Source organism: Euleptes europaea, chromosome 4 (assembly GCF_029931775.1).
Source record: "Euleptes europaea isolate rEulEur1 chromosome 4, rEulEur1.hap1, whole genome shotgun sequence".
NCBI lineage: Eukaryota > Metazoa > Chordata > Lepidosauria > Squamata > Sphaerodactylidae > Euleptes > Euleptes europaea.
The window spans coordinates 112,721,135-112,744,442 of NC_079315.1; the positions used below are offsets into that span (position 1 = coordinate 112,721,135).

The window sequence follows — 23,308 nt, forward strand, 5'->3', positions numbered from 1 at the left end:
CTTAGGCAGATCATGCGAGGGAAGGCACCTTGGCCATCTGGGCATGGAGTAGGGGTCACTGGGTGTGTGTGTTTGGGAGGTAGTTGTGAACTTCCTGCATTGTGCAGGGGGTTGGACTAGATGACCCTGGTGGTCCCTTCCAACTCTATGATTCTATGACAGCCTTATCGTTGTGGGTGGGTCCCCTTTGTCTCCTGGCAACCAATGTTTTGAGACCCACTCCACCACTGTGCGTGGCTGAAGCTTTTTTCATGGCATGGAGTCAAGGGAAGCCACCCGGCCAACAACATCCCATTCAGCTTTGGCTAAAGAGTCTGGAGTCTGTCACCATGTTTGGTGGCTTTGTGAAAAGGCAAAAAATTTCTGGGATATGATTTACAATGAACTAAGGTTGATAGTACAACATAATATCCCTAAAACACCTGAAATGATGTTGTTAATATCAGATTCTGTAGTGACTCAGAGATCATTTTTGATACATGCCACTATTGCTGCAAGACTGGTCTATGCAATGAAATGGAAAACATCTGACATACCAGATAAGACCGCTTGGATAGATAAAATGATGGAACTGGCTGGAATGGCAAAACTTACCGCATTAATAAATCAAAAAGAAAATGCTGAATTTGTGGAAGAATGGGAGGCATGGACAATATACTGTGTAAATGAACTTAATTTGGGAAACATTAAGGGATATGTTTTGATCTAATTCAAATTTGTTGAAGTAATTAAGACACTAACTTTAAAAAGTAGATGTAGATGTAATGCACCCCCCTGTAAAAAGCTGCTTCTTGGTCTTCTGGCTGAATGCCAAAAGATAACGATAAAGGTGGCTTATTACAATGAATTAGACACTAAGCACAAAGAGAAATAAGACTATCCAATGGACAGAGGAGGGGGGGAGAGGGGAAGTCAACTATATATATTTGTTTAATGATAAGATAGAAATTGTTTATAGTATATACTATATGGCCCTGACCTGGATTGACTCAATAAAGGAAGCCACAGCCTTCAATTTGCAGGATCTGAGCAAGGCTGTCCAAGACAGGACATTTTGGAGGACTTTCATTCATAGGGTCGCCATGAGTCGGAAGCGACTTGAGGGCACTTAACACACACACACACACACACACACACACACACACATCTACACACCTCTGACCTGGATGGCCCAGGCTAGCCTGATCTCGTCAGATCTCAGAAGCTAAGCAGGGTCAGCCCTGGTTAGTCTTTGGATGGGAGACCACCAAGGAAGGCCAGGGTTGCTGTGCAGAGGAAGGCACTGGCAAACCACCTCTGCTAGTCTCTTGCCATGAAAACCCCAAAAAGGGGTCGCCATAAGTTGGCTGTGACTTGACGGCAGTTTACACACACAAATATACTATATGAATGGAATGATAAATAGAATGTGAACTATTGTAGAAGGCTTTCACGGTCAGAGTTCATTGGTTCTTGTAGGTTATCCGGGCTGTGTGACCGTGGTCTTGGTATTTTCTTTCCTGACGTTTCGCCAGCAGCTATGGCCGGCATCTTCAGAGGAGTCACCCTGAAGGACAGTGTCTCTCAGTGTCAAGTGTGTAGGAAGAGTAATATATAGTCAGAAAGGGGTTTGAGCTGAATCATTGTCCTGCAAAAAGTAACAAAGGTAATGTGCTAACCATTGTCCTGCAAAAAGTAACAAAGGTAATGTGCTAACCATTGTCCTGCAAAAAGTAACAAAGGTAATGTGCTAACCATTGTCCTGCAGAAAGTAACAAAGGTAATGTGCTAACTATTGTCCTGCAGAAAGTAACAAAGGTAATGTGCTAACCATTGTCCTGCAAAAAGTAACAAAGGTTAGCACCTTTGTTACTTTTTGCAGGACAATGGTTAGCACATTACCTTTGTTACTTTTTGCAGGACAATGGTTAGCACATTACCTTTGTTACTTTTTGCAGGACAATGATTCAGCCCAAACCCCTTTCTGACTATATATTACTCTTCCTTCACACTTGACACTGAGAGACACTGTCCTTCAGGGTGACTCCTCTGAAGATGCCGGCCACAGCTGCTGGCGAAACGTCAAGAAAGAAAAGACCAAGACCACGGTCACACAGCCCGGATAACCTACGAGAACCAAAGAATGTGTACTAGTTTGAAAATAAAATAAAATAAAATAAAATAAAATAAAATAATAATAATAATAATAAAAAGGAGCCCGGAGTCTGCAGGCGCCTCCTTCCGCCTGTGCCGGGATACTTGATTGTCTCTCTTTCCCAGAGTTTGGGTTTCTCAGGGCGGCCGGAGGGGGGCGCCCTCGGCTCGCCTGCTCCCCGCCGGCGCGCAACGAAGCTGAGCCGGCGCTGCAAAAGGGCCGGGCGGAGCGAGTCCTTGGCCGCCGCCGCCGCCGCACCTGCGGCTCCTCCCTCCCTCCCCTCCACCTGCGCCCGGGCAGCCGGCCTGCCCGCTCCGCCTCCTCTCGCTCGGGGCGTCGCGGGAAGAAGTTCAGCCGGCCAAAGGTCGCCCGGGGCAGGGGAAGGCGGCCGGCCAGCCAGCCAGCCAGCCGGCCATGGGGACGGGCGGCGGGCGGTGAAGGCGCAGCTCCGGCACCCACCCACCCATTCACCCACCCCGGCTTTGGAGGCGACCCCCTCGGCCCGGACATGTCGGTGGTGGAGCTCTACACCAACGTAAGGCAACGGGTTGGGTTGGGTTGAGTTGGGTTGGGTTGAGTTGAGTTGGGTTGGATTGGGTTGGGGGGGGCTTTGCCTTTGCATTTGCATTGCCTTTGCATTGCCTTTCCCGGAGGGGGGTTGACTTCTTTCTCTCCCCCGGGATGGAGTTTTATTCTCATCGCTGCTGTTCTTATTTTTGGCCACTTTTTCTGTCCGTCTCGGTTGGACAGGACGCTTTCCCGGGGCGCTCCCTGCAGTGCAGGGTCCTCTTCTTTCCCCTTCCTTCCTGGGGAGTGGCATCCCTCTGTCCTTTCGGACTTTGAAAAGGAATAGAAATGTGTAATGATTGTATGGAAAAATGAAAATTATTATATAGAGTCAAAAAAAAAAAGAGGAAAGGAACGGCGGGGGGGGGCAGAGAGACACCTGATGTGGAGTTGGCCCTAGGGAAGGGCCGGTGTCGCCGGCTCGGGCTGGCAGCGGCTGGCCGGGGTCTCGGGTGCAGTGCGGAGTCATCTTTTATGGGCAATTGCATCCCTCTGTTCTTTTGGACTTTGAAAAAGAGGGGAGAGAGACGGCTGATGTTGAGTCAGCCCTAGGGAAGGGCCGGTGTTGCCGGCTCGGGCTGGCAGCGGCTGGCCGGGGTCCCAGACGGAGGTCTTTCGCCTTAGCCGGCGACTTGGTCCTTTCCAAGCTGCAGAGGATTGAAGCCGGGGACTTCCTGCATGGAAGGCAGACGCGCTGCCCGGTAGGAAAGGATCCTCCTTTTATTGTAAATTTTTTTTTATTTTTATAATATAAAACAAAATAAGCAAATAATAACAAAAATAAATAAATAAAAAGAAAATACAAAAGAGTATCAATTATAATTATACAAGGATCCTCAATAGTGTAGGTTTTTGAACAGATGAAACTGCTCTATATCAAGTCAGGCTATGGATTGCCTGCTCGGACTGGCAGTTGGCTCTGCAGGGTAGAGGCCTTTTGCATCCCTGCTTTACAAAAAAACCCCGACAAAGGGAGTTGTGGCTCTCAAAAGCTTACACCCTGGAAATCTGGTTAGTCTTTAAGGGGCTACTGGACTCTAATCTTGCCAGCGTGGTTAAGAGCGGTGGTTTGGAGCGGTGGACTCCGATCAATCCCCTAAATCTTTATATAAAAGGGCCAGGTGATAAGTGATGTGGAAGACCCCTGCCTGAGACCCTGGAGAGCCGCTGCCACTCTGTGTAGACAATACTGACCCTGATGGACCAAGGGTCTGAGTCATATGTTCTGCATAACCTGGGTCACCTCTAGAAAACTAGCTGTGTTTGTCTGAATAGGTTGGTTTGGATGGTTGGTCTTAAAAAAAAATGTGTTGGTTTTTTAAATGGGGTACAGAAATTAAAAAGGGATATTGGGAAGGAAAAAATATATATTTTTAATCATAAACATAAGCAAGGTAAAACAACCACCTGAAGCATTATTATTGGAATCCCTGCTATATTTACTACTTGGATATAATCTATCAATATTGAAAATTATTACTGAACAGAAATATAAGTTCGGCTATTTTATACCAGTTACTACATTGGTTTAGACTTTAAGTACAACATCCCATCATTTAATTTTTAAACAGTTCTGCCTTTCTGCATCTATATTTGTACCTAACTAAGACAAAAAGCTTCTGTTGTACATATCTCGCATGCTTGTATCAATTCGGTTACATATCTTCCCATAATTCACGCATTTTCTTTATCTCATCGTAAGTTCTCATTTTCATGTTTTGGTGTCCGTATTATAATGTTATATTTCCTTATTTCACCTCTCTGTGTTATTAACGTAATAATTCCCAATGTTAGTGTTGGACGGTTGACCTTGACGGGTTTCCGGTGGAATCTTCTAAGTTGGACCCTACTGTGCTTGGATCTCACATTCCCTGAATTGCCTTCCTTGTGTCTGTCGGGAAACTTTTGTTGCCGTCGGGGTTCTGGCTGCTGCATGCAGCAAGGAAGGCTTAGCCGGCATCTCTCCCCCCCACCTGTTCCCCGGCCAGAAACACCCTTCCGACGCCACCCATGCAGTTCGGTTTGGCTTCCCCCCTTCCCTGCCTTCCGCCGCTGCTTAACCAGCCTGGGGAAGGAAAGACTCACCCAAAAAAATCCCGCTCTGAGCCTTGCACTGCCGTGTTTCTCAAACCATCTCCGCAGAGGATGTTTCCCCCTTCGCTGGGGTAGCAGCATCCCCTGGGGTAGCAGTGGCTGAGAGCCAGCGTGGTGTGGTGGTTAAGAGCGGTGGTTTGGAGCAGTGGGCTCTGATCTGGAGACCCGGGTTTGATTCCCCGCTCCTCCACATGAGCAGCAGAGGCTAGTCTGGTGAACTGGATGTGTTTCCCCACTCCTACACACGAAACCAGCTGGGTGACCTTGGGCTAGTCACACTCTCTCAGCCCCACCTTCCTCGCAGGGTGTCCGTTGTGGGGAGGGGAAGGGGATTGTAAGCTGGTTTGATTCTCCCTAAAGTGGTAGAGAAAGTCGGCATATAAAAACCAACTCTTCTTCTCCTTCTTAAGAGCCTGGGGGAGAAGGTGTACCTTGTTTGTTGGATACTAAATGTATTGTTTAATTTTTCTGCCTCACTTCGGGCCCGTAGGGTTGCCAGCCTCCAGGTGAGGCCTGGAGATCTCCCAGAACTACAGCTGCTCTACAGGGATCAGTCCCCCTGGATAAAAAGGCCGCTTTGGAGGATGGGACCTGCGGCATACCCTGCTGGGATTTGACCCCTTCCCAAACTCCACCTTCCCCAAGGCTGTACCCTTGGGTCCAGCATGGGTTAGTGGTTAAGAGCAGTGGTTTGGAGCGGTGGACTCTGACCTGGGGAGACAGGTTTGAATCCTCACTCCTCCACATGAGCGGTGGCGCTAAACTGGTGAACTGGGTTGGTTTCCCCACTCCTACATATGAAGCCTGCTGGGTGACCTTGGGCTAGTCACAGCTTTCTCAGTCCCGCCTACCTCACAGGGGGTCTATTGTGGGGAGGGGAAGGGAAGGTGATTGTAAGCCGGTTTGAGTCTCCCTTAAGTGGTAGAGAAAGTCGGCATATACAAACCAACTCTTCTTCTTTTACCCCCAAATCTCCAGGAATTTCCAAACTTGGAGTTGGCAACCTTACTGGGCGGGGGGGGGGGGCAGAGAGGTGACACTCCGGCCCCTTCTGCCTGAGATGTGGGCAGGGGAGGGTTTCTCCCCCTTATGCCTAGCACAGCAGGGCGGGTACCCTCCCTGGAGTGGACGGTATGAATGCCCCCCTAATAAAATCCCCACTGGGGCAGGTTGGGGGTTGGCTTCGGGTCTTGCCCTCTGTCCTTGGGCAGGTGGGGAAGGACTTTGCTCCCCAGATCTGGCTGCCCAGCAAGAGGCGTCCCTGCCGGAGTCTGCGTCCAGCCTCTTCCTGCTTGGGGTTGCCGGCTCCCAACCTGCTGAGCCAGCCTTTACCTTTCAGCACAGGTAATCAGGCAGCAGGCGGAGGGAGGGAGGGAGGCAGGGCTCCTCCTCGTTGCCGGTTCCTCCCTGGGTCCTGCTGCCCGCCCTTTGTTGCCTGCAGTAGGAGGCAGGTGATTTCTTAAAGATAAATGCTGGTTCCCAGCCTTTCCATCCGGCACCCTCGAGTGGCTGGGCTCGGGTTTGTTTGGAGCGACTTTTCCCCTTCTGGGCCGCTTGCCGCTGTGAGCCTCGCCGACCCGGTGCCGTGGGATGGAGAGGGATGGGGTCTGTGTGGATGGAAACTTTCGATTTAAAGGTCCCTGCCCCGCGGTGAGTGTCAATGCATGTGTGTACACACCTGTTGGACTGCTCAGCTCTTTAGTCATTGCTTATGACGGGACTGAGGCTCGGCCCTGTGTTTTGTTGACTGAGCTGGGGGGGGGTGCTGCGTAATCGGGGGAAAGGAGTGCCTCTGGGCATGTGAAGGCTGTATTTTCTTGGGGTCAGAGGCTTCGACGCAGTTTCTGTGTGAGCTTGGTTTTCTTCAGGGATAAACGGAACATATTGATTATGGATTTTTCTTTGGGCAGCCCTGATTCGTATCCCTACTACTGCTGATGCATCTCTTGGTGGGGGGGGAGGAATCAAGACACCATCTGGGTCTTGGCTGTAAAGCCAGCATGGTCTTGTTTACAACTTTTGGTGTTAGCAGTGGGGTGCGGCTCCCCTCCGCCAACCTGCAGTGTTTGTGTTAAATCCCACCTTATTTTGGGCTGGCTGTGGAACTCCTAGGCAATGTACCTTCACTACCTGTGTGCCAGGTAAATTGGGCTTTTCATTCCTGCTCAGCCAGAATGAAAACGGGCTGGTTTTAGAGTAGGCTCAGAGATGTCAGAAGATTGGGATAAAGTGAGATCCCTCCCATTTAAGCTGTAGAATTTCTTGGCAGACAGGTAGAATAGTGCTGTAATAAATCAGAAGGAATTTCAACAGAGGGCAGCTCTTCTTACACCTGACTGACAAGTGTGGTGCAGAGAACATCAGAGTAAGATCTGGAAGACCCAGGTTCAAATCCCCGCTCTGCCAGGAAAGCTCACAAGGTGATCTTGGGCCAGTCACACCCTCTTGGCCTAACCTCTCAGTGTGGTGGTTGCGAGCATAAAATGGAGGAGAAGAGAATTATGCTGTAAGTTGGTTTGGACCCCCACTGGGGAGAAAAGCGAGGTGTACATTTTTAAAGAAATCAAGATTGCACATGCCCCAAATCTGAATTTAAAAAAGCAAAAAGCTGCTTCTACCTCTGTGTGTCTACCTCTGTGTGTCTGTCTCTAAACTATGGATTGCTGTTCTTTATACATTTATTTTTGGCTGGGTGTCATGGTTGTTAGAAACCCCCACAAGCCAGGGTAGTGTAGTGGTTAAGAGTGGAGGTCACTAATCTGGAGAATGAGGTTTGATTCCCCCCTCCACATGAGATCTGGGGAACCAGGTTGGTTTCCCCACTCCTACACATAAAGTCAGCTGGGTGACCTTGGGACAGTCACAGCTCTCTCCGAACTCTCTCAGCCCCACCTACCTCACAAGGTGCCTGTTGTGAGGAGAGGAAGGGAAGGCGATTGTAAGCCACTTTGAGACTTCTTTCGTTAGAGAAAAGCGGGGTCTAAAAACCAACTCTTCATCTTTTCCATGGTTTCTCACCCTACAAAGTGAACAGCGGAGAACTTCCAGCCACTTCAAATGATGTGTTTTCAAGGACTATGCAAATGTTTGTAAGGCAGTGAATGAATGGGGTGCACCAAAGAATTCTCCTGGTCAGACATATACTACACATCACACTGGGGATTTGTGATTGGGTCTCCTGGCAAGTACTTAAGAATATAAGAACATAAGAAAGGCCATGCTGGATCAGACCAAGTTCCATCAAGTCCAGCAGTCTGTTTACTCAGTGGCCAACCAGGTGCCTCTAGGAAGCCCCCAAACAAGACGACTGCGGCAGCACCATCCTGCCTTTGTTCCACAGCACCTAATATATTCGGCATGCTCCTCTGATCCTGGAGATAATAGGTATGCATCATGACTAGTATCCATTTTTACTAGTAGCCATGAATACCCCTCTCCTCCATGAACATGTCCACTCCCCTCTTAAAGCCTTTCAATTTGACAGCCATCGCCACATCCTGGGGCAGGGAGTTCCACAACTTAACTATGCGTTGTGTGAAGAAATACTTCCTTTTATCTGTTTTGAATCTCTCACCTTCTACCTTAAAAGCAGCCACCGGTGAAGGGATTTGGAGCAGATGGATTGTGGGTTGTTGTTCCCTCTTTGATGGAGCCAAGATGCTTGTGGGTTGTCCTGCCGGCCAGCCGGCTGGATCATGTTGACAGCTCCTCGTTTCCTGCTGTGGGTGGATTCCTCGGTGCTGGGCGGGGCCTGGTGGACTACCTGGGAAACCTGCGGTGACCTCATCGCTCGGTGCAAGGGAAGGGCGGAGGGTGAGCCAATCAGGCGAGCTCGACTTTGTGGGCAAGCCCGACTTTGCGGGCAAGCCGGCGAAAGAGTTCGTTGGCTGTGAGCCTTGGCTGATGGAGAAAAATACTTCGTGTGTCCTTCCCCCCCCCCCCCAATTGGGAGATAAGATTGCATTAGCAAACATGCTGGCGCACTGTTCTATGCACAATAATAAAATGAGCGTTGCCAGTGGAGCAATTCGGAAAGGCCTCTTTCTTTTCCCTGCCCCGGGCCTTCCTGAAACCCGAGACCTGTTTCTTTTCCAGAGCGGCACCTTCTTTATTGTCTGCTGCAGCCGAAATGTGGAGTCTTGACATGCCTTCGATAGTTTCCTGTTTGCATGGTTTTCCGATTCAGTAATCCTGTTTGTTGGATGTTTTATGTTGCTGGTCTGAATTTTTTAATAGTAGAAAAGGGCAAGAGTCCAGGAGCACCTTAAAGACTAACAAAAATATTTTCTGGTAGGGTGTGAGCTTCCGCGAGCCACAGCTCACTTATCTGAAGAAGTGAGCTGTGGCTCACGAAAGCGCACACCCTACCAGAAAATATTTTTGTTAGTCTTGAAGGTGCTCCTGGACTCTTGCCCTTTTCTACTACTGCAGACAGACTAACACGGCTACCCACTGTGAATTTTTTTTTTAAAAGAGTAGTTTTGTAATCTGATCTTTGATCTCAGTGAGGAAAGTGGGCAATGAATGAAGCAGGTGAATAAACTGCGGCCCCTTGATGACCGCCAGGAGTCCGGCAGTGCCGGAAACACTTAACAAAATTTCTTGCCAGGGTGCTTTCCTGAGTCACACTTCATCAGGTGTGTTGGAGTGAACATCTGTCAGGCTGGCTGATGTACACTGGTGCTTCTGCATTCCTATTTTGTTCTGCTGCTACAGACTAACACAGTTTGCCACTGTGGAGTTGTGAGCAGGGGAGGGAGTTGTGAGCGGTGGGATTAAGAATCCATGAAATGTGAGAAGTATGATCTGTGAAATTGTCGAAGGCGTTTACGGTCCGAGTTCATTAGTTCTTGTAGGTTATCCGGGCTGTGTGACCGTGGTCTTGGTCTTTTCTTTCCTGACGTCAGGAAAGAAAATACCAAGACCACGGTTACACAGCCCGGATAACCCACAAGAACCAATGATCTGTGATGTTTCTGTACAAAACTCATACAAGGTAAGTGCAGTGATGATTCTCATCAGCTGTAATGGCCAAAACCACGAGGTCCCCCAGACAAAGACCCCCTGGGGAGCCAGTGTGGTGTAGTGGATAAGAGTGGAGGACTCTAATCTGGAGAACCAGGTTTGATTCCCCGCTCGTCCACATGAGCGGCAGACTCTAATCTGGAGAACCGGGTTTGATTCTGTGCTCCTATACATGAAGCCAACTGGGTGACCTTTGGCTAGACACAGTTCTCTTACAGCTCTCTCAGCCTCCTCACCTTACAAGGTGCTTGTTGTGGGGAGAGGAAAGAAAAGAGATTGTAAACTGGTTTGATTCTCCTTAGAAGAGGTAGAGAAAATGGGCATATAAAAAACTCTTCTTCTTCACTCCACCCAAACTCAATTCAGGTATCTTACAAATGCTTACTTGGCTCCACCAGGCTCATCTGGCCAAAAGCAGTGTTATGCATTTCTTCTAGATGACCAAGAACTGCCTGGTCTCTGTTTAAGCCTTGGTTAATACTGTTAAACGTTCTAATTCAGCAATTCAATTCAGTTCAACAATCTGAAGTTTATTTATTTTTCATATTTGTCTGTCCTCCCCAGCAAGCCAGCTCAGGGTAGGTAACATTATTTTTTAAAAATCTCACAAACATATAATAACAACAATTAAACCAGGGGTGGGGAACCTCCGGCCCACGGGCCGGATTCAGCCTGCGAGATCATTTTGTCTGGCCCCCGGCCCGCCTGCCGAGGCTGGGAGCTCCACGGAGCTAGCTGTCTCTAGCCAGGCCCTCATCTCAGCACTTCGGGCTTCACTGGGAAGCCAAATCGCCTGCGCACAAAGCTGAAGGTCCCCCCTCCAGCCCTCCCCATGCTCCATGCCCCCGGCCAGCCCTCCCCGTGCTCCATGCCCCCGGCCTGCGCGCTGCCGCGCTGCCACCGGAGGGTCCCCCCCCAGCCCTCCCCGTGTATGTGTGTGTGTGTGCGAGATCCCCGGGCTGCTGGTGAGTGCGTGTGTGTGTGGGGGGGAGAAGCCTCCCATCCTCTCTTTCCTTCCTTCCTTCCCTTCTTCCCTTCCTCCCTTCCCTTCTTACTTTTTTTCTTTCTTTCCTCCCATCTTCCCATCTTCCCATCTTCCTCCAGGTGGTGGCTGGAGATCTTGCAACCCTAGCCTCTTTCTCCCCCTCCCCCACACCGGGAGATCTATGCCTGGTATGGCCCCCGAACACTGTTATAAATGTGAAAATGGCCCTTGGCAGGAAAAAGGTTCCCCACCCCTGAATTAAACTGTCAGTGAAATAAAGCCTTAAAACAATTATCAAAGATGGTGTATAAATCCCCGATCTACCATAAGAGTCTACTCAGGCAGCTGCATGATGTGAAGTACCTTTTGGACGTCTTATAGTAACCTGATTTATACTTACCCTATGAGGGATATGAAAATGGTTGTGTATGACTATACACTCTTTAGAAGCAATTCTGTGAAGGTCTGAAGAAGGATTCTACACTATTGTGAATCTGAAACGGCCGTTTCCTATTGAAGATTATGGCTTCTTATTCATCTGAAAATTGAACTTGAACTTATACATACTTGGTACTCTGCTGAGACCTTTGAAAGATTTTTTGCTCCTTTATTGTATATTTTGTGCATACTATGTGTTGGTTATAGTGTGTTTACTTGTATTTGTACATTGTATGTTTATAGGAATCTCAGTAGCTTATATAAAAATTGCACCTTGTTTGTAAATGTTTTTCGAACCTCCAGGAACTAGCTGGAGATCTCCTGCTATTACAACCGATCTCCAGCCGATAGAGATCCGTTCCCCTGGAGAAAATGGCCGCTTTGGCCATTGGACTCTATGGCATTGAAGCCCCTCCCCAAACCCTGCCCTCCTCAGGCTCTGCCCCAAAAACCTCCCGCTGGTGGCGAAGAGGGTCCTGGCAACCCTAGCCAGTACAGATGGTATTTGCGGCTGCCCTCAACTGTAGGCCTGGTGGGAAAGCTCTCTCTTGCACACCTTCAGACCTCCCTTAGGTCCCGCAGGGCCCTGATGTCCCCAGACAGAGCATTCCACCAGGCCGGGGCCAGGACCGAAAAGGCCCTGGCTCTTGTCGAGGACAGCCGCACACTCTTAGGGCCAGGGACCACCAAGTTCTCATGATCTTAACGTCCTCGGGGGGGGGGGTATACCAGGAGAGGCGGTCCCGAAGAGATGAGGGTCCCCGACCATGTAAGGCTTTAAAGGTCAAAACCAGCACCTTGAACCTGATCCGCTTTACCAGCGCGGTTGGTAAAGCGCTGTTCAGTTTCCCTCTGAAGTTCCTTTTGAAGGCTGGTGACTTTCAGGCTGGCCACAGAGGGTCCCGGGAGACTGAAATGTTCCCCCGCTGGCTTTGAAATGTTGTCATTTCCCCCTCTCTTGTTTGTTCTCATGCCTATTGACTTACCTGTCAGTCCTGCGCTGGCAGCGAGTTTTGACGGAAGGTCTCTCTTGTCTCTAGGTTCGCGGCCCTGACTTCCGCTTCTTGAGTTTCGTGGGTCAGATTACAGTGCGGGGAAAGTGCTCTTGCAGTCTTTATGCTCAAAATCTGCTGTGGCTCCCTGGTGTCTGCATCCCAGCCTAATATTTATCGGCATCCCAAATTTTGCTGATTTTCCTCCCTGCCAACCCTTCTTCTTTACTAACCCAGGTTTCCAGTGGGAATCTCTTGAGGATGAAATTTATTTTGTGAGGTGCTGCAAGCATGGTTAAATTGTGGAACTCCCTGCCCCAGGATGTGGTGATGGCTGCCGACTTGGAAGGCTTGAAGAGGGGAGTGGACATGTTCAGGGAGGAGAGGGCTAACCATGTCTGATTCAGTATAAGGCCGTTTCATGTGTTCATGTGTGTTCATGGCTACTTGTCAAAATGAAGACTAGTCATGATGCATACCTATTCTCTACAGTATCAAAGGATACTAGGCATGCTGCATACCTATTGTCTCCAGGATCAGAGCAGCATGCCTATCATATTAGGTGCTGTGGAGCACAGGCAGGACGGTGCTGCTGCAGTCGTCTTGTTTGTGGGCTTCCTGGAGGCACCTGGTTGGCCACTGTGTGGACTTGATGGGCCTTGGTCTGATCCAGCAGGGCCTTTCTTATGTCCTTAAGCATGTCCCAGCTTATTTTTAACTATCTGACTGTGGTGTTTATTGCCCTTCCAGTTCCCAGGAATTCAAAATGACGTTTCTACTGTATAAGCAAAACCAAGCAAAGTTGTAACTCTTAAGAGTCAGTGGTTAATTTGCTGTAAAATCCTGTCCGTTGAGCTAGGAGTTTAAGTAGGAAACTCCCACAATGAATAGTACAGAGCAGGTAAACCGATCTTTTGAGTGTGAATGAGTACATACAGCGCTTTTTTGTTTTGAAAAGAGGCTCTGGTAGACATATAAGGTTGTTCAAATTTCCATTAATTCTCCTTCGGAAATTGGGAGACCTGCCCCCCCCCCCAAGGTGCCAGTACTCAATATTGGTGAGCACCACCACAAAAAAAAAAACCTGAGTATATGTGATCTTGAGCAGATTTATTGTCATAGGTGCAAGCAATTCAAGTGCCTTGTAGTTTCTGGAGACGTAAGAATGAAGCTTCTTAACTTGTAGCAGAAGAGACCAGGAATATCTCTGTATCTCACATGTGCTACTGACCGCATGGGGGAAAGAGGGGCCAAAACATATAATTGAGAAAAGGATCTTTCTTTTCACCAGCCTGTTCAGATCTGCATTGCTGTCTCTGTCTAATCTGGATACTAAATTCTAACTAGAGCAACTGCCCTATGAGGAGCGGTTAAAACGCGTAGAGCTGTTTAGTTTGGAAAAAAGGCGGTTAAGGGGAGACACGATAGAGGTCTATAAAATTATGTATGGTATAGAGAGAGTGGGCAGGGGGAAGCTTTTCTCCCTCTCTCATAATACTGGAACGTGGGGTCATCTGCTGAAGCTGGAAGGTGAGAGATTCAAAACAGATAAAAAGCAAGTATTCACACAACGCATAGTTAAATTGTGGAACTCCCTGCCCCAAGATATGGTGATGGCTGCCAATTTGGAAGGCTTTAAGAGGGGAGTGGACATGTTCATGGAGGAAAGGGGTATTCATGGCTACTAGTCAAAATGAATACCTGTCATGTTGCATACCTATTCTCTCTAGTATCAGAGGAGCATGCCTATTATTTTGGGTGCTGTGGAACGCAGGCAGGATGGTGCTGCTGCAGTCGTCTTGTTAGTGGCTTCCTAGAGGCACCTGTTTGGCCACTGTGGGAACAGACTGCTGGACTTGATGGGCCTTGGTCTGATCCAGCAGGGCCTTTCTTATGTTCTAAAACATTTCAACGCGCTTGTCTGTTCTATTTTCCCATCAACGTTTAATTACCGGTGATGTCTGCAATGCTTGTTCAACACTGATATTGTGGTGAAGAGTTGTGAGCTGGAAAATCCTGGTTCAGATCTTTGAGATTTGGGAGGCTCGGTCACTGATGCGATTTATTCAGAAGGCATCATCTGAAGCGGTTCTTGTGATTTAAACATCATCCTATTCTGGCTCCCTGACAGTTGCTTAACAACCTCAGGCTAGCCTCCGGGCATCTGCTCTGGCTGAAACACAAGGGATATTTGCCCTGGGGCCAAAACCATAATATCAAGCAAAAAGCTTGTTTCCTTTCAAGAAGGGCAAAATACGTGGGCGGATTAATATAGCACACTACTTTTACTGGTATTTGGAAAACAGTTTTTGGTATGCCTGTAAAAATATACTGTGTGTGCATATATCAATTGTGCATTTCAGGCCTGGGTGTATTTGAGGTACTAACAGTGCATTCCTAAGGAGAGGTGCTCCAATCTAAGCCCACTGAAATGAATGGGCTTAGACTGGAGTACCTCTCCTTAGTAGGGTTGCCAGGTCCCTCTTCACCACCGGCGGGAGTTTTTTTTTGGGGGGGAGCCTGAAAAGGCTGGGGTTTGGAGAGAGGAGGGACTTCAGTGCCATAGAGTCCAATTGCCAAAGCGACCATTTCCTCCAGGGGAACTGATCTCTATCGGCTGGAGATCAGTTGTAATAGCAGGAGATCTCCAGCTAGTACCTGGAGGTTGGCAACCCTGCTCCTTAGGAATGCCCTGTAAGTCTGTTCCGGAGAGAGTTTGGGGAGGCCACGCTCCAAACTCTCACCCTTGAGGAAGCTGGATGACAGGACATCTACATGGGGGTGCCCTGGCTTAATACGGCTGCCTCGGGAGGGAAGCCTAGGAAAGACCATAATCTATTTAGACCACATGTAAAAATATATATTTAATGGGTAAATCAGTTTAAGAATTAGGGGGTACAAGTTCTAAATAACGTCTGCAGGTTGTGGGGAGGGAATGTGTCATAATTTTGAATACTTCATGTTTTTTTAAAAGCTGTGTGTATATAGTAAAATTAGAATATCAATGTGCAAAGTTATTTATTGACTGGTTCCCTAAACCCAGGAACCTTTTAACATGGATATTGTGGGGTTTTTTTTCTTTTGGGGGGGAGCATATTTCACTTCCCTGCATTTGGAAATGGTAAGGCCCAGGATTTTACCACTGCATTCTACATCTTGAAGAGGATTCAGTGTTTCTCCGTGCTCCATTTGTCTGGGCTGTCGTGTGTTCATGCGCCTGCCCCGATTGTACGGTGTTGCTGCCAGAATGGCAAAATGGTTAAAGTGTTGGATTTAGGGAATGATGTGGGTTCTAGTCCGCGCTCAGCCGTCAAGTTCTTTGGGTTACCTTGGGCTACTCATACACTCTTGGTGTAACCTACTTTATTGGGTTGTTGTGAAGGGGGAAAAAATAGAGGATGGGAAAATCTGAGTTGCATGGAGGAAGAACTGGATACGAATGGATATGGATAGATAGGCATTAATGTTGTGAGCCCATTTGAGCTGAGATGCAGTACAGAAATCTTTTTAAATAAACGTATGCACTGATTTGCTTATTAGTCCAGAAATGTCTCTGACTTTGTGTGTGTTTTCAGTTCCTATCCCAGATTCAGGTATTCCCACCTGTCCCACCTGGATGATTACCCACTGGACTAAGACCATGTGGGTGCTTTCTTGTTGTTTTAAGAGAGCAAATCCAGATTTTGTTTCCCATGGCACTAAATGACGAATATTTAATTGAACTCCTTAATCTGTACTTAATGGCACAGGGCTAGGTTTGCTTATGGTTTCTTTTCACTCTTCCGAATACAAGTAAGGCCATTGTGCAAAAGTGATTATTTTAATAACTGCATCAAGGTTACCCACTTGGTAGGGAAGTTCACTTACTCAGTAGGGAAGTTCACTTACTCTGGGTTATTCAGTTCATAATGGAGGCTTGAAATGTTTAAAGGGATAAGCCCCTTAACATTTTTTGGCCATCAAGTCACAGATGATTTATGGCGACCCCGTAGGGTTTTCAAGGCAAGGGACGTTCAGCGGTGGTTTGCCGTTGCCTGCCTCTGCGTCATGTCCCTGGTGTTCCTTGGAGGTCTCATAAGAACACAAGAAAGGCCATGCTAGATCAGACCAAGGTCCATCAAGTCCAGCAGTCTGTTCACACAGTGGCCAACCAGGGGCCTCTAGGAAGCCCCCAAACAAGTCGACTGCAGAAGCATTGTTCTGCCTGTGTTCCACAGCACCTAATATAATAGGCATGCTCCTCTGATCCTGGATCCTCCCATCCAAATTCTTGCCAGGGTCAAGGCTGAGAGTGTGTGACTGGCCCAAGGTCACCCAGCAAGTTTCCATGGCAGTTAGGTTTCCCAGATTCTAGTCCGACACCTTAACCACTACACCACCCTGGCTCTCCCCTTAACGCTGGGTAGAATTAAAATTTGGCATTTTGGGATAATGACAATCCACTCATCATTGGCTTGTTCTTTATATGACAGAACATCTTTTTGCTCGCGAAATTTGTTCCAGATTCCTGTTTTACTACGCATCTGTACCTGATGTGTGACTGGAAAAAAAATCTTACCATTTTGCAAATGACCCAGTTACTTGAGGGTGAAGGAGCTCAACCTGGAGTTTTTTTGGGTTGTCACCATGTTTTTAATTGTTGCTTTTTTGTTTTGTATGTATTTTACCTTGGGTTTTAAGGGTGGGGTTTGTTTGTTAAGGGGGGTTGGCTTTGATGGTTTTAAAGTATGACTTTATTGTGAATGTTTTAATTTTTTAGTCAACGTGGTGGCCCTTGTGAGGCTGGAAAAGCGGAATATAAATTTGGTGAAATAAGTGAATAAATAACCTGGGCATCAGACTTAACTGTTTTAGATCTTCTCCACAGTGAGGTGTACAAGATGGTTTGTGTGTTAGGATCTGGTAAACCAAGAAAGGGTGTGACGAGGAAGGCAATCTGCATAAGCTGGTTTTTGAATGTTGCTTAGGCTGAATTTTGGTGGAGTCAACTTAATTGCCTTTCTAGCATCATCCCTTCTTTTATTTTAAGCTTGAATCACACACTTTCTCTAGAAGCAAGGTCGAACATTATATTAGCCTTTAGGATGGAATTGTGAGCCCGGTGAAACGCACACTTTCTCTAGAAGCAAGGTCGAACATTATATTAGCCGTTAGGATGGAAATGTGAGTAATCTGACAGCAGCCGTAGGCTTCTGTAGGCTTTCCGATAAATTTCTGATTTCTGCTTTTTTTCCTGTCTTAATCACATACAGCCCTGGGTTTCCATTCATTGGCGTAGTAATGTTAGATATCTGCTTGAAGTGTCCTACAAGAGGGCTTTGTATCAGCTGAGTCTGGTGGGCAGCTTTGAATCATAGAATTATAGAGTTGGAAGGGATCACCAGGGTGATCTAGTCCACAATGCAGGAAATTCACAACTACCTTCCCCCCACGTCCCCAGTGACCCCTACTCCATGCCCAGAAGATGGCCAAGATGCCCTCCCTCTCATCATCTGCCTAAGGTCACAGAATCAGCATTGCTGACAGATGGCCATCTAACCTCTTCTTAAAAACCTCCAGGGAAGGAGAGCTCACCACCTCCCGAGGAAGCCTGTTCCACTGAGGAACCACTCTAACTGTTAGAAAGTTCATCCTAATGTCCAGATGGAAATTCTTCTGATTTAATTTCAACCCGTTGGTTCTGGTCCGACCTTCTGGGGGAGCAGAAAACAACTCGGCACCCTCCTCTCTGTAACAGCCCTTCAAGTACTTGAATATGGTGATCATATCCCCTCTCAGTCTTCTCGGTCTTCCGAAGATCAACCTGTTTTGCTCACTGGAACGGGAGCGTTAGAGCACAGTCTGCTTTTGCAAGTCTTCAGTGAGTGGAATTAAATAGGGTAGAGTTCTGTCTGCATTGTTTTGCTTCAGGCTGTGGACTGCAGGGTTGAACTGGTCACGGAGGGTTGGAAACTTAATGCGTTGGAGAGACTCAGCTGAACCCTTCCTTCTTACATGCTGATTTTAGGTGGGCATCGAGATCGGTTGGCGAGGGAGTATTCAGACGTGCGACATGTACACACGGGTGCATACCTGCGGGAGGAAGTAGCAGAGTGCAAGAATCTAGTTGCTTCTTCGGGCTGGATAAACTTGACTCCAGGCAGTAGGGGATATGATCCAGACAGTAAGGGTTCCAGGCAGTAGGGGATATGATACCCTGGGGAGCTGCTGGTGGTCTGAATAGACAATACTGACCTTTGATGGACCAATGGTCTGGTTCAGTATAAGGCACCTTCATGTGATCAGGTACTCAGGTTGTAATGAAGGAGATGGATTTGAGCCTGATCTTCTTAGTCCAATCATAACTGAAGCTGCACAGTAGAGCGCTGACTCCATGTTGGTTGTGATAGGTTTCTGCTGAATAGGACATCGACCTGTGGGCTGTAGTTTTGATGGGGGTGGCAGATAGCCAATCGCCAAAAAGCCCCAATTGCTAAGATATGGTTGGCTTTTCAGGAGAGCATGGCTTACTGGGGAGGCCACAGCCCTCCTGGCCAGCCCCTGAAATTTTACATGCGGTGAACATTTAGCCCTTCTACTTTGGATCTGTGGCTGAGGCGGTAAACCTCTGGATCCTGGTGCCAGGAGGCAACATGAGACGTAGGCCTCGGCCTCTGTGCTCTGTTGTTGGACCTCCAGAGGAACTGGTGGCCACTGTGTGAGACGGGATGCCGGACTAGATGGACCAGTGGTCTGATCCAGCAGTGCTCTTCTTGTGTTACCACTACCAGCCTAATTCATCTTGGTTTAAGGTACATGATGGTAAATCTGGGCATGCTTTTCAGCTCACAATTTGATTTGACATGCAGCGCATTTATACTTGCTTAACAGAGGTTAGGATTCCTTTGCTAGATCAGAATCAGACCCTTCCTGTTGTTCTTTCTATTGCAAACTGAGGTTAGAAACCCATGGGGAATCTCATCCGTCTCCCCCCTGCCCGTTCAACCCCAAGCTTATTTGGTATATCAAAGTATGCTGCTACTGAGCAAGAATCATGGCTAACAGCTGTTGATAGGCCACACGGCGTTGTGTAAATGAATTGTGTAGCTCATTGGCAGAGCATCTGCTTTGCACGCAGAAGGTCCCAAGTTCAATCCCTGGTGTATCCAGTTAAAAGGATCAAGTAGCAAATGACCTGTGGTTGGACCTCTGGAGGAACTGGTGGCCACTGTGTGAGATTGGATGCCGGACTAGGTGGACCAGTGGTCTGATCCAGCAGGGCTCTTGTGTTTTTATGGAATCTTGCAGCTGTTCAGCTTCAGGCTTCCTTGTTTAGATAGAAGAAGAAGAGTTGGTTTTTATATGCCAACTTTTGCTACCACTTAAAGGAGACTCAAACCGGCTTACAATCACCTTCCCTTCCCCACGACAAACACCCTGTGAGGTAGGTGAGGCTAAGAGAGCTGTGACTAGCCCAAGGTCACCCAGCAGGCTTCATGTGGAGGAGTGAGGAAACCAACCCAGTTCAGCAGATTACCGTCTGCCACTCATGTGGAGGAGCGAGGAATCAAACCCAGTTCTCCAGATTAGAGTCCACCGCTCCAAACCACCACTCTTAACCACTACACCACGCTGGCTCAGATATTTTTGTGCATGCTTGCTGCCTCATACTGTCATGCAGTTGGACCGTCTAGACTGGTGTTGTTTGCTCTGACTGGCAGCAGCTCTCCGATGCCTCAAACAGTGGCTTATCCCAGACTTTTTACCAAGGTGCCCTGGATTGAACCAGGGTCCTTAAGAGGCTGCACTTTATCACTTGGCTATGAGCCAACATAAAATCGTCTCCCCCTTCCCCCTCATTTGAAGAATGTCCACTTTTCTGCAAATGCAGAGATTCCCCCGCCCTTCCTTGTCTAAAGGAATTCCCTTCAGATGTAGGGAGGAAATGTGCCACGCTCTCAACAAGTCATTGGATCTCGTCCAGTTCTGTTCGTGGTTTTCCCGCTGACTGGGCTTTTCCGAGCTTATTGGAAAGGCGATAGTTTTTTTTCACCCGGCCCTCGCAGGTTCTGCGCGTACCTCCCAGGAGAAGTCCTTGGCTCTCTTTCTCCTACTTTAAAAACCACCAAAGCAAAATAAACCTTCTGCTGAAGAAAACAGGAGGATGCTTTATAGGTGGCAGTAATGCATACTGAATCAGAATAGCCTGCTTTTAGGCTTAGGATCCTGAGTTTGTAGGTTTATGGCACTGTAAATGATAATGTTATCATAAAAACCTGGGGAATATTCTTATTAAACAGTAAATAATGCCAGGCACAAGTTTTTTATTTTAGAATAACAAAGCCCTTTAGGCGGCTCATCTGTCAATGGTACTTTTGTGGGAAGGGCCCAAAAAGTGTGTTGTGTGTGATTATCTTTAAAAGTATCCTTTTTCCGTTTTATGTGTGTTTTTGGCTTTGCCAAGAGGTCCAAGATATTGTCCAAGTGGGAACAAACACTCCATTAATTCTCTTCCAGTCTTTCTTGTTGGCACCTGACTTTGAAGGGGGATCCTGGCAGTATCTTTCCCTCTCTGTTTCTCTTTTGGAAGAGGTCTGCGTTTTGGTTCTCTCTGCTGTGCAGATGGATATGAGAGATAGGATCCACAGTTTGTGTTGGTTATGAACACATGAAGCTGCCGTATACTGAATCAGACCCTTGGTCTATCAAAGTCAGTATTGTCTACTCAGACTGGTAGTGGCTCTCCAGGGTCTCAGGCCGAGGTCTTTCCCATCACCTACCTGCTTAGTCCTTTTAACTGGAGATGCCAGGGATTGAACCTGGGACCTTCTACATGCCAAGCAGATGCTCTACCACTGAGCCACAGCTCCTGTGCATGCCATCTCCGACTGTCAGAGGTCGCCTTGCTCTCCCCCTGGCTTTCCCTGCGTGTTGCCCATGTTTTCAGAGACTTGTTTTATCTCGAATTTGAAAATGCGGACCTAATGCGGGAAAATGCAGGGGGAGAGCAGGGCGACCTCTGACAATCGGAAACGGCATGTATAATCAACACTTAGACCCAAAGTCCTCGGAGGGATGACGGCGAGTGAAACAGCCATGCATAAAAAACCCGAAGAGTTCTGGAGAACTTAGAAGATTGTGCATTATATTATATTGTTTTGGCAGGTCTTAAGGAAAAGTATGACATAGCTGAAAGGGAGTTGCATTTACTGTAAATAGTTTATTTGTATGATTCCTGAAGAATTCTTAACAGAAATGTTGCTCAAATAGTGATTTTAAATAACTTGTTTCGAAAAATGGTTCTTATGATCTGCAGTGGCTTCATCACCATTCCATATTTAAAGATGCTCAAGGTATATAATAATTACATGATATAAAAGCACAGAAAACCATCTGCAGGGTAAGGTAGAAACAGAAAACTGCTGTTGGGTTTCTTGTGCTAAAAGTATGTTTTTAAAGATAATCACTTGGGGAAACATGCTGACTGTTAATTGCATGCAATGATCCTTCTGTGAGTAAGCTGGTGAAAAAAAGATTTTGAAGAGCGATAACTAAAATGTAACTTATAAAAGGAATAATTTTTAAAGCTTTATGCCATCTATTTAAATAATGTAAAATCTATTGGCTTTTTTGTATTGCAAAGATATTTTATTGAATTTACTGCATTGTAGTAGGAGTAATTACACTACCATTAATATGTATGCATATGTTCTTGTATTGTGGAAATCTTGGGAGAACACCCCCCCCCTTGCATTGGGCAACTGTCTAAAATATATAACCACTCTTGTCTCATCCTAACCAAGTCTACACAGAATCCTCCTTCCCAGTGGGGCTTACTTCCAGGAAAGTATTCTTAGGATTGCCCTGTTCCTCTTGCTTTTGATACTTTCCATTAGAGCCAGGATAGGTTTTAGTTCCAAGCAGAGGCAAGCAGGCTGAGCTGGGTCACTCAGGCGGCCTCGGAGAAATGAATCAACAAGAAAGATGCCCCGCATAACTCGCTAAAAAGTTGTTGTGGAAAGCTGCGCCGAGTGCAGAACTCTGGGCTTATTCACATCCCAAAGATGTTCAGGATGACAACCATGGCATGCTCCACAGTTAGTCCTGCTTTCGTAATCCTGCAGTGACTAGTGTTCGTTGGTATACTTGAGCCAGGTGACCAAACAGGTAAACACACAGGTGAAATGGTTGCCCAGGCTGGGTTTCCAGAAGTGTGCCCCTTACTTAGCAGATCTCACCTGCTATAGGGGAGGGCCACCGAATTGCTTAGCACTTGTTAATCTGGAAGGAGGCACTTGTGATGTAGTAATTGGAGCCAGCGTGGCGTAGTGGTTAAGAGCGGCGGACTCTAATCTGGAGAACTGGGTTTGATTCCCCGCTCCTCCACATGAAGCCTGCTGGGTGACCTTGGGCCAGTCACAGTTCTCTCCGAACTCTCTCAGCCCAGGTGGAGACAGGCAATGGCAAACCACCTCCAAACATCTCTTGCCTTGAAAACCCTACAGGATCGCCATAAGTCATCTGTGACTTGACAGCAAAATCACGCATACATACACACTAAAACTAGTAAGAACCAGGTTTGAATCCACACTGTGCCATGAAGCTAGTGTTGCCAGGTTCCTATTTGCAACTGGTGGGAGGTTTTTGGGGTGGAGCCTGAGGAGGGTGGGGCTTGGGGAGGGGCTTCAATGCCATAGAGTCCAATTGCCAAAGCGGCCGTTTTATCCAGGGGAACTGATCTCTATTGGCTGGCGGTCAGTTGTAATAGCAAGAGACCTCCAGCTAGTACCTGGAGGTTGGCAACCCTACATGAAGCTCGTGGGATGACCTGCCAGCAGTATGAAGATAGAGCCCCTGTCTCCCTGCAGTAACGCAACCAAGTTTTCTAAGCTTGGCCAGCAACTCACACAATAAAAGCTAAATAAATCTTTATTGAAGAATGGTTTTTCTAAAAAAAGATTTAAAAACACAAGTTACAGTTCTGTAGCAATAAGCGGCATGAAAAAATAATAAAGCTATCTCACTGCATAACTTACTGGAAATATTACACAGCATAGATGTTACTTGAGGCCTGAGGTATCTAGAGCATAACAC

General features: G+C 47.4%; 1 protein-coding gene across 1 annotated transcript in view; it reads left to right on the forward strand.

The window, feature by feature from the left end:
- Positions 1-2,641: 2,641 nt before the first annotated feature.
- MYO5B (myosin VB) overlaps positions 2,642-23,308 on the forward strand; it is a 336,132-nt gene continuing 315,465 nt past the window's right edge. The window contains exon 1 of the mRNA XM_056847832.1: positions 2,642-2,669. Within this exon, the coding sequence (XP_056703810.1) occupies positions 2,643-2,669 (27 nt within the window). The 5' untranslated portion in view covers position 2,642. The remainder of the gene's footprint in view (positions 2,670-23,308) is intronic.